At 44.6% G+C, this 12,072-nt stretch overlaps 1 protein-coding gene across 1 annotated transcript; it reads right to left on the bottom strand.

Moving 5' to 3' along the window:
- Nucleotides 1–8,356: 8,356 nt before the first annotated feature.
- On the bottom strand, nt 8,357–9,975 carry LOC102973428 (olfactory receptor 10V1-like). Its single transcript, XM_028477355.1, has 2 exons — nt 9,614–9,975; nt 8,357–8,745 (listed from the first exon to the last, which is right to left on the bottom strand). Exons 1-2 carry the CDS (start codon nt 9,973–9,975, stop codon nt 8,640–8,642), a joined length of 468 nt encoding a protein of 155 aa, XP_028333156.1. The 3' UTR covers nt 8,357–8,639.
- Between the last annotated feature and the right edge of the window lie 2,097 nt (nt 9,976–12,072).

Below are 12,072 nucleotides of genomic sequence, written 5' to 3'. Positions count from 1 at the left end.
GTCTCCCCTCCCCGGCCCCACACCTCCACCCTCTCTCCCCTCTTCCCTGTTTATCTTCCTTCTTGGGAACAGATGACATATCCAGCAGATATGGAGTGGAGCTCAATAAATAGGACTGACAGGCCTAAGATTCAATCCTCAAATCAGGGACAGAATCTGAGCTATGAGCTATGCATCCAGATTAAAGGGCTGTAGGACTTCCCTGGTGATGCAGTGGTTAAGAATCCACCTGCCAGTGCAGGGGACACGGGTTTGAGCCCTGGTCCGAGAAGATCCCACATGCCACGGAGCAGCTAAGCCCGTGCGCCACAACTACTGAGCCTGCGCTCTAGAGCCCTCGCGCTACAACTACTTAAGCCCGCAACAAGGGGAGCAGCCACCGCAATGAGAAGCCCGTGCACCACAACGAAGAGTAGCCCCCCGCTCACCGCAACTAGAGAAAGCCCGCGCGCAGCAACGAAGACCCAACGCGGCCAAAATTAAATAAATAAATTTTTTAAAGGGCTGTAAATATTTTCGTAATTCTAACAGAACTTTGCCCTGTTCTGCAATCTTAGCGCTTGCTCCATGCTGACTTCATCCCCTCCCATGAAGATATGGTCTGTAATCCTCGCTCTAGTCCTGCACACTTCCTTCTACCCAAGGCGTTCGCTAGGTGAATTAATTTGCATCTTTGGTAAAGGGAAGGCTTCTGCGCCCCCTGGTGGTCAGAAATGGAAACGGTAAGCTAATCAGAAATCGCATTCCACCTCCTTTCCTTAACAAATTTTTGTTAATGGGGATAGCTAAGTTTCCGCGCTTCAGGAAAAGAGTCTTCTGAGGAGACAGATATGTGAACAACTCTTTACATTAGACGTCTGAAAAGGACCACAGGAAATGATCAAGGATGGCCATTCAGCCTCTGCCTGAGTGCATTTTAATTTTTTCAGTTTTTTCGAACACTCTCAAGCATCTTCTCTGGTTGAACAGTTCCAACTGTTGTTTAAAAGTGTTTTGTTATATGAAACAAAAATTTTCCTTCCTATAACTTCCACCACTGTTTCTTGCTCTTTGGCTTTGTCCAAACATTTAAGAAATTTAATCTGTCCTTCACAAGACGGGCTTTCCATGAAGGGACAGTAGCTATGGAGCCACAGAACGATTGCTGACACATAGCCACGAGGACTGAGTTCTAGACACAGTTTCTGCCACAAAACAGCTGTCACTTGACATCGCACAATCTATTTTCTCATCTGTGAGGGAAGGAGGCTGATCAAAACTAGTGATTCTCGAACTTTTCAAGATCAAGAACATCATACATTCTTTATTTTCATTTGTGGATATCTTGTTTTGAATGATTCCATATCCCTTAGAAAATACATTTACTAGGTAATCAGAATTTGGTTTCCTCAAACTGATAGATACAGAGAACAAATGATTGCCAGAGATGGGGGGCGGGGAGCAAAATGGGTGAAGGGAGTCGAAAGGTACAAATTTCAAATTATAAAAAAAGTAAGTCCCGGGGATGTAATGTAGAGCATGGTGACTGTAGTTAATAACACTGTATTGTATATTTGGAGTTGCTAACAGAATAGATCCTAAAAGTTCTTATCAAGGGTCCTCTCTGCTATTGTCAAACTTGTTTTTATAAACTCCTATTTTATATTTTATTTCGGTATATCAATCTTGAGTACTTTATTGTCAGGCCTTCATTGGTAAACCCCTTCCCTATGACAGTACAGTGTGCACTCAATTTTGGAGCATGGAAAATACATGTACTTGTTTTGTACCTGTAGTTTGGATATATCATTGACATCTTTGTGCTTTGGTCTTTCAAAAATTTTAAGGCTGTAATGAGGAGTCACATTTACAATCATCAATATATTCTCTACAGTTCTCTACAATGAATACGCTCCCTTAATTAAATCATGATGCTGGGGGAAAAAAGTTCTTATCAAAACACAAACAAAGTTGTAACTATGTGAGGTGATGGATATATTGTGGTCATCATTTTGGGATTAACATATACACACTACTGTATAGAAGACAGATAACCAACAAGAACCTACTGTATAGCACAGGGAACTCTATATTCAGTGGTAACCTATATGGGAAAAGAATCTGAAAAGGAATGGGCATATGTATATGTATAACTGAATTACTTTGCTGTACACCTGAAACGAACACATTATAAATCAACTATACACGAATAAAATTTTTTAAAAAATCATTATGTTGCACACCTTAAACTAATGCAATGTTATATGTCAATTTATATCTCAATAAAACTAGGAAACAAAAAAGAAATTTGGTTTCCTAGGAGAGGATGTTTCCATGAAGGGAAAAAAAAAAAAAAAAAAAAGACCTTTTGGTTAGCCTATGTGGCCATAACAGAAATGACCATTTGATTTTCCTTAACCTTTTTACACATTGAAAACAGCATGAAGAGCGCTCTTAACTGCACGCGGAGTCCAGGAACCCGGGAAGGGAAGCATCAGCAGAGTTCTCTTCTTATGACATTCTATTCGAAGGGAGTTGTCACAGGCTTCAAGCCTTTTTTTAAAAACTCCTATTAGGTATGAACCCTATTTTGTTCATTTTCTATTAATATTTGCTCTTCCACGACAGGCAGAAGTCTGGATTGCAGCAGCTAGTTGTGTAAAATAAACTGAAGAAAGTCAAGTTACTGAGGGACAAGGGACCTGGGTGAGGAGAGGCCATGGGCTGGTGAGGAAGACTCTGACATTGAGCCCAAGTGGACTGTAGGGTCTCCACGTAGACAGACAGTGACTTAAGGTTCCAGGCTTAGTAGGATCCCCTCCTCTCTGATGTATTTTTATTTTTCTGCTCTACCAGGGTACTTGGTTTCCCACCATGTCTAGTGTATAGCTGTTTCCCCACTAAACAAATATAGCAAGATTAAATCAAGTGTTTGCATTTTGGCTATAGATAAGTCAGCCAACACTTAATTTCACCTTTACAAACAAACCAAAAAGAGGATCCTGGGGTTTGGGGCTCTGCTTCCCTCTCTCTCTCTTCCCTCTAAGCCTGTTTCTTTCCCACTGGAGAAGAGCACTGAGCCTTACCCCACCTTGACCCTCAGGGCCTGCTGAGGAACAGGTGAGACCACTTTCTGGCTATTGTACCTGGAGGCAGTGTCCCCAGGGTGTGGTGTTCAATAGAAAGAGATAAAGGAGCTGGAAAATTGAAGGAGAAGGTCCTTTCTGTTCCCCACAGCAATTCTTCCCCACCGCAGGGAGGATGGAGAATACACTTTCTGACTTGTAGTTTTCACCCCCTTACAGTTTGTGTTAGTTATCTATTGCCACATAACAAATTGCCCTAAAACAGCTTGAAACAACATTACCCTCTGGTTTCTGTGATTCAGGAATCCAGGTGAAGTTTAGCTGGGTGCCTCTGCCTCAAGACTGCAATTAAGTTGTTGGCTGGAGGCTGCGTCTCATCTCATGGCTTGACTGGGAGAGGATCTGCTTCCAAAGTCCCTCACATGGTTGCCAGCAGGATTCAGTTCTTCAAGGGCTGTACTTCACCCCGTGGGCCTCTTCATAGGGCAGCTCACAACATGGCAGCTGAATTCCATCGGCCCAAGCAGGTGGGAGGGATAGAGAAAGAGAGAGAAAGGCCCAAGTGTTTTTGTAACCTAATCTCGGCTGTGACATCACTTTTGCCATACCGTATCGATTAAAAGAGAAGCACTAGGTTCAGCCCACACTCAAGGCCAGGAGATTACACAAGGGGATGAAGACGGGGAGCCATCTCAGCAGCTGCCTAGAACACAATTCAAATCCCAAGTTCATGCCGGAGTTATGCTCTTCCACCTTAGAGCTCTCTTCTCCCCTGTATCTGAACTGGACAACTCTGACCTATTCTAGGATTAAGTATCCCTCAAACATGCTTCCCTGACAGCCTGGACTTCATTATAGCCCTACCACACTGTGTAACCTGGTCTACCTCCTGTACCTTCCATGAGCTCCGCGAGGTCAGCAGCCTTGTCTCTCCTTTTCACTAACGCGAACCCAGACCCCAGCCTCAGCCCCCAAAACGTCACTCTAGGCACTCAGTTAGGGTTTACCAAATTAATTAAATGAATCTTCTTGTCATATGGCTCCATTATGTCTTTCTTCGGATTAAAATTCATCAGTGGCTCCTTATTACAAGATTAGGCAGTCCAGACTCTTCTTAGAATGGTGTTCAAGCCCTTGTGCAGTCTGGCCCCAGGCCAAGGTACTGTCACTCCCTGACACACACAGCCCCACCTTCAGCCTTCTCAAACACGCACCTCTTCTCTGCATCTAATATGCCCAGGATTTCCCACCCATCTCTGCCTGACTTGTCCTTTTTCCATTTCATGTCTGACAAATCTCTACTCCTCCTTCAAGACCGAGGCCTTCTCCAGTTCACTCAGGTGGTCTCCTTGGTCCTCTGCCCTCCCGCCCCAAACAGTACTTGTTCGGATCTATTTTAAAAGCAAACCCTGGGTTGTCTTATACCTCGCTGCTCACATATCTGTTGAGAGCAACGACCAGGTATTATATTATTCACCTTCCAGGGTTACTGTGAGGTAGGTGCACTGCAATTATTTGGAGGATAAATCAAAGAATAGTTGACTACTATTATTATGTAGTGTGTGACTACACATACACACACACACACTCCCTAGGGATTCTCCTCTCCTCTCCCTAAGGAGGAAAGAAGATCCTTCCTGGATCTTAAAACTAAATGGATTTGCAACTCCCTGTGTCACTGAACTGTGTGTTTAAAACAATGTATTTTAAAGACATAGAGGACAGATTTGTGGTTGCCAAGGGCGAGGGGGGGTGGGGGTGGGGAAGGGATGAAGTGGGAGTTCGGAATTAGCAGATGGAAAATATTATATATAGAATGGATAAATAACAAGGTCCTACTGTATACCACAAGGAACTATATTCAACATCCTGTAATAAACCATAATGGAAAAGAACATGAAGGATGTATATATATATATAACTGAATCACTTTGCTATACATTAGAAATTAATACCACATTTCAAATCAACTATACTTCAATAAAATAACTTTTTTTTTTTTTTTTTTTTTGCCGTACGCGGGCCTCCCACCGTTGTGGCCTCTCCCACTGTGGAGCACAGGCTCCAGACGCGCAGGCTCAGCGGCCATGGCTCACCGGCCCAGCCGCTCCGCTGCATGTGGGATCTTCCCAGACCGGGGCACGAACCCGTGTCCCCTGCATCGGCAGGTGGACCCTCAACCACTGTGCCACCAGGGAAGCCCTAAAATAAATTTTTTAAAAATAATGTGCTTTGTTTATAAAGATGTTTTATATCATGTTGTTCAGATGTTTTCCTAACACGAATCTCCCTATACCACTTACCTATGCCTATGATTTAACAATATAAATAATTTGCACCATATTCATTTGTTTTTGTGTTTATACAAACTCCTCAATCCCTGGAGCCCTTAAGCACATAGTTCTCCGAGGAGCCTGCTAAGGTAAGTGGGAAGACTCAAGAGAGAAAGCCTCATGCAGAGAAGCCTGCTTTTACTTCTGAGCTGCAGAAGACAGGCTTGTTTCTTACAACACCTGTGAAACACCTATCAAGAGTAACAGGATAAACATAGGGAAACCTTAGGTGAAAGGAATTGAACACGTATGTCTTTAAACTTTTGGTATTTAAAAAAATGAGCCATCTAGTGTATTTCTCCATGTCGATGTTTGAATAACCATGCTGCATCTTTTATTATCCTTTTACAGTTTGGGGGTTTTTTTCCTTGGAGATCTCACAAGAACTCGGGGAGACAGAGTAGATAGTATTGTCCCCATTTTATTATGCCACTGAATTGTCAGGAAAATGAAGCGATTTTCCCAAGCTCTTATTGGACAGTCATAGCATGTTGGGAGAGTGGTTTTGTGCCCAGGCTTTGGTGACCACGCTGCCTAGGTCAAATCTCAGTTTTATGTTTACTGGCTGTGTGACCTTGAACAAGTTACTTAGCCTCCCTGTGTCTCAGTTTCCTTACATGTAAGCAGAGATAATAATAACACGCATTTCATGGGTTATGATGATGATAAATGGGTAAATATATGGCAATCATTAATTCTTGAGATAATAATAACACGCATTTCATGGGTTATGATGATGATAAATGGGTTGATATATGGCAATCATTAATTCCCTTATTCAATCACTGGAAAGGAAGCCTGCTAACTCATAACTACAGTGTTTTCTCAAAGAGCGTGGGGAATTGAAAAGTGCCTGGAATATTTCAATCACTAGTGAAATCGCCCTCTTTTTATCCAGTCAGCCTTAGGCATGGCAGCATTTTCCAAAGTAGATTCAACACGATAAAATATTTCCTAAGAGATTCCAAGGACTAAAAGAGTTTGGTGCTGACAATTTAGAAAACATGCAACATGGCATCCCTCATCTTGGAGAGTCATGACTGCACGTTTGCCCAGTACAGGCACTGAATAAACCTGCAGTAAAACCACTGGTTTTACTTTGATCAGCACAGTATTCTTCACATTTGTTGGACCGTAAAATGTTTATTTCCCCCAAACACCTATTATTCAATAGGATTGGTGTCCTACAGATAATAACACTGACCTAGTAGAATACTGCAGTCGAACACAGGAGGAGCTGCAAAGCCTCTGTAAGTGAACCAAAGAAGATCCTGTTGGGTTCTCGTCTTTCAAAAGAGTAAGGTGACATTTCAGCTTCATGTAGTATGACTTCCGGTCATGGTTTCTGCCCTGTAGGCCTGTGATACACGTCAGAAAAAAATAAAAGAAAAATGTCATGGCACACGTGTTATGCTTTTCCAGGTAGGGAAACAAAGGTTGTTTCCCTACGTAGCTGATTCCCTTGTTTTTGTGCCCTCACAGTTCCCTCCTCCAGAAATGCCCTTCCTGACCCTCTGCGTACATGCAGACCTGAAGACCTGGCATGGTGCGGCTCATGTGCCACCTTCCCCATCAAACTAACCTGGATTCCCTTCACTGACCCTCCTTTGGTGGCTCATAGCATTGTATCACTTGGCCCTTGGTGTAATCGTGGTGTATGTTCTCATATACTGCTAGACTGTTGTTGTTGTGTTTTGTTTTTTTTTTTTTTTTTCGGTACGCGGGCCTCCCACCGTTGTGGCCTCTCCCACTGTGGAGCACAGGCTCCGGACGCGCAGGCTCAGCGGCCATGGCTCACGGGCCCAGCCTCTCCGCGGCACGTGGGACCCTCCCGGACCGGGGCGCGAACCCGCGTCCCCTGCATCGGCAGGCGGACTCTCCACCACTGCGCCACCGGGGAAGCCCATACTGCTAGACTTTTAACTTCCTTCCAGGCAGGAGCTGCCTCTGACTTACCTTTCCATTTCCTGTTCCACCTACCACAGGTGGGAGCACGGTACACAGTAGAGTTCAACAAATCATCGCTTACTGTCTCTTTCAATGTTGTTGAATAAATAAATCCCTCAGTAATCAACAGGTAGAAGGATGAATGAGCTTCGTCTGCCTTCCACAAAGATAGGAAAGCGTCTATGTTCCGCTGCCGTTGCCTTGAGACAAATGATCATCGTCAGGATGATTATCATCCTACTCAGACTGCTTGGAACCGCATGAATGAGTTCTTTCACCTCCTCAGTGTAGCCAGTCAGTGTTTGACTTCACAGAATTAGCTCTGTTTTACCTGAATCCAGATTTGAACCGACACTACCTCTTTTCTACACCGAGGGGCTTAGTGAACAAGGCAATTTTTCCATATTATGCGTACTTAGCATAATACATCCACTAGTCTTAGTCCATCTGGGCTGCTGTAACACAATGCCACAGACTGGGTGGCTTTATAAACAAGAGCAATTTATTTCTCACAATTTCGGATGCTAGGAGTCTAAGATTAGGGTACCAGCATGGTTGGGTAGAGGCCCTTTTCCAGGTCACAGACTTCTCACTGTATCCTCACATGGCGGAAGAAGCTAGGGAGCTCTAAGGGGTCTCTTTTATAAGAGTACTAATCCCATTCGTGAGGACTCTACCCTCATGACCTAAGCACCTCCCAAAGGCCCCGTCTTTTAATGTCATTACACTGGGCATTAGTAGTTCAACATGTGAATTTGGAAGGAACACAAATATTCAGACCATATCAACTAGGGGTAGGCAAAAAGGGAGAATATGAGATAAATGTGTGTGTATGTGTATGTGTGTGTGTATGTGTGTGCGTGTGTGTGTGTGTGCAAGAGAGCGAGAACGAGAGAAGAACAAATGGACAAAGGCAGAGGGATTTGGAAGCAGACTAATAGAGTCAGAGATTGAGATGGAGACAGATTAGCTCCAGGTATAAAGTTAAATAAAGAGAAACTAACAAAACTTTAAATCTCTAGTGCTTTCCCTATCACTTTTCCCTGGAAGATAATTTAGGATGAAAGATAAATAATTCAAAGCGGCACAGACTCAGCATTTACATAACGGGAATCATGACTGGGATGGTCCTGGTTTGATTTGCCTCTTATTCTTAGCTCTGCCGCTGCCCATATGTGCAATGCTAAGAACCTGAGAACTACATCTGGAGAGAAGTCCAAAGCCGAGCACAGACTTTTCACTTGATGCTGAGGATAGTGATAATGACGTACACTGCTACATCTCCCTCTAAAAGTCACAAAGTAGGGACTTCCCTGGTGGTCCAGCGATTAAGACTCCATGCTTCCACTGCAGGGGGCGCAGGTTCAATCCTTGATTGGGGAAATAAGACCCCACGTGCCCTGCGGCAAAATAATAATAATAATAAATAGAAGTCACAAAGTATTTCCACTTAATATATCTTCCGATCATCATAACTATCCCAGAATTTAGGTCTTGTGGGCATTTTAATCCCTATTTTAGAGATGAGGAGTCTAAGAATGAGAAAAGGGAAATGACTTTTCAAAAATAATATAACCAGGAAGAAGTAACAGTGTGAAACCAATGACCTCTTAGCCCCTGTCTCCCATCTTTCAGAGAGCATACCCATTTGTCTCTACTCAGCAGTGTTACAGAGGAACATCCGGGGTGTTTGTTGTGTTTAGGATGACAGGAACCTCATCAATGCTCTCTTCAAAGCATCCTTAAGCTCTCTGCTCCTCATGCTGCAGATCAAGGGGTTCAGCATAGGGGTGCTGAATGTGTAAACCACAGACACTACCTGGCCCCTCTCGGGAGAGGAGCGGGAGCTGGGGCACAGGTAGATGAGGCTCGCACCTCCATACTGGAGCAGAACCATAGTCAGGTGGGAGCAGCAGGTTGAGAAGGCCTTGTGCCTCCCCTCCACAGAGCGGATCTTCAGGATGGCAGCCACGATGAAGACATAGGACAGGGCGATAAGCAGGAAGGGGGTGGTGAGGACAGTGACACCAACCACAAACGGTGGCCTCGTGGACCCGGGTATCTGCACAGGCCAATCTCATAACAGGAAGGACATCACAATAGAACACACTGATTTCTTTGCTCCTCCAGAAGGGGAGTTGGAAGATGAGCACAGTCAGCTGCACGGCCAAGATGAACCCCAACACCAGAGAGCCCAGGGCCAGTCGGGCACAAAATCACCAGCTCATCACGAGGCTGTAACACAAAGGGTGGCAGATGGCCACGAACCTGTCATAGGCCATGACGGCCAGCAGAATGCAGTCAGCGCTGCCCAGGAATATGAAGAAGGACATCTGGGCACCGCAGCCACGCAGGGAGATGAGGGTTTTCTCCATGGACAGGGTGCTTGTCAGAGTCAGAGGGGCAACGGTGGAAGAGTAGCACATCTCCGGAGCTGCCAAGTTGGCCAGGAGGAAGTACACGGGGGTGTGGAGAGAACGGTCAATCCAGATGATGAGAGAAATGGAGAGGTTGCCGCTGATGCTGACCAGGTACGTAATCAGGAAGGTCACGAAAATCAGCATCTGTACCTCGGGGAGTTTGGAGAAGGGGTGGAAGTGAATCATTCCAGTCTGGTTTGCACCCTTCATGTATTCAATGCATCGGGCCTGCTGATGGCACAGGCGCTGCCCCCTGAGGATAGATAAATGTCAGGACACGGGGCTCCTGCTGGATGACCCATTCAGCTCCTGGCCTCTCCCTTCCTTCCTCAACTAAAACCATCTTTACCTCCAAATTCAGCAACTTACTTCTACAACAGCTTTTTTGTTGTTGTAATCACCCAGAAGTAGCTCCCCACTGAAATCTTTTTTTTTTAATTGTGCTAAAATATACATTACATAATATTTATCACTTTAACCATGTGTAAGTGTACAATTCAGTGACATTAAATACATTCACAATGTTGTATAACCATCACCCCTATCTATACCCAAAACTTTTTTATCATCCCCAACAAAAACTCTACCCAATAAACTAATGATCTCCTCCACGATCTCCTCCTCCCAGCTCCTGGCAACCTCAGTCCTACTTTGTCTCAGTGAATTTGCCTATTCTACGCACCTCATGTAAGTGGAATCATATAGTATTTGTCCTTCGGTGTCTGGCTTATTTCACTAAGCATAATGTTTTCAAGGTCCATCCGTGTGGTAGCTTATATCAAAATTATGTTCCTTTTCATGGCTGAATAATATCCCATCGTATGTGTGTATGCCACATTTTGCTATCCATTCATCAGTTCATAGACGCTTGGATTGTTTCCACCTTTTGGCTATGGTGAATAGTGCTGCTATGAAAATTGGTGTATGAATATCTGTTCAAGTCAGCAATGGAATGTTAACCCACAGTTTACTATTCCTAGGCCACAAATCTCTATGCCCTCAATCCCTAGTCTGGTTGTCATTGACCAACAGCATGACCTTGAACAACTTGCTGAAGCTTTCTGCTTCAATTGCTTCATCTGTGAAGACAACAATAGGAAACAGCAGGTAGGATTGCTGTGAGAAGTAAATGTGTCTGGACCCTAGGAAACTCTCCATAAATGTTAGCAATCATCATTAATACTATTCTTCTTCCACCTTTTCAAGACCACCTTTGATGCCTCCATTTCCCCCAAATAAGCCTCCTTTGGGCTTTCCTCCGTGCCCCATCCAACCAAGATCTATGGGCCATCTCTTTCATCAGTCTTTCACCAATACTGTCACTGTCTTTGGCTCCTTGATCTTCTGCCAACCCTGTTACCTTCTGTAATATCCAGCATCTTCATTCCAGGCTGAACATGACTAAAGAAGATCACAAAATTCTGCTGACTGGTGCCACGGTAGGGATAGAGAGGTATTATCAACCCCAGTGCTGTCCCCAAGGCTCTGAGTCAGCTGCTCCTTCGGGTCCCCACCAAGACCGGGGCAAATTTCCCTGGTCTCTTTAACCACCTCTCTTCTGCTACCTCCTCTCTCACCAACAGTAATGACCCAGCCTCCAACTTCACTGAAAAAAATTACAGAAGCTACCTGGAGGCAACCCATCATCATGCTCACCGGCTCTAGACCCACAACACTCTCCCTCCATATACCCATAGCAAATCCCCATATGCCTCTCTAGAAGTGTCCCCTCTCCTCTGCAAAGCTAGTGGTCTCAGTCCCTCCTGCTTCCTCTGTGATCTTGCTTCACAATCATTCAGTCTGTCTCCAGTAGCTGCCTCTACTCCACCTCTACAGCAACTTTACCTCTCATGGCAAAAAGCAACTTCCCTTAATCTTATATCATCCTCTAAAGGCTCCCTGTCTCCTTTGCATTTCAACCATTTCCTATTCTTTCTTTAGCACAGTCTGGTTCCAGTCTTACACCCAGAGACCACTCTAATGGAGGTCACCAATGACTTCCAAATTGCTGAATCCAGCGGCTACTTTTTGACTTGATCTCTGTTGCACTGGAGGCTCCCTTTTCCTTGAAATTCCTCACTCAAGGACTCTGTGATGCTATTCTACCCAAACTTTTTTCCCACCTCTCTGGACACTATGTTTCCATCACTTTTGGAGACTGCTCTTCCTCTTAGTGATATGCAAAGGGAAGGTTTTGTTGGTTAATCTAGGTCTACCCCCCCAGATCCGCTCTCCACCCTGCTCTGCTGCCTGGGAGGCTGGTCACTAAGGACTGAATCATCTGAGCTCACTCACCCTGTGGCTTCT

Source organism: Physeter macrocephalus, chromosome 16 (assembly GCF_002837175.3).
Source record: "Physeter macrocephalus isolate SW-GA chromosome 16, ASM283717v5, whole genome shotgun sequence".
Taxonomy (NCBI): Eukaryota; Metazoa; Chordata; class Mammalia; order Artiodactyla; family Physeteridae; genus Physeter; species Physeter macrocephalus.
Note: the sequence above shows the minus strand (reverse complement) of the source record. Positions and strands in the feature narration are given on the sequence as shown.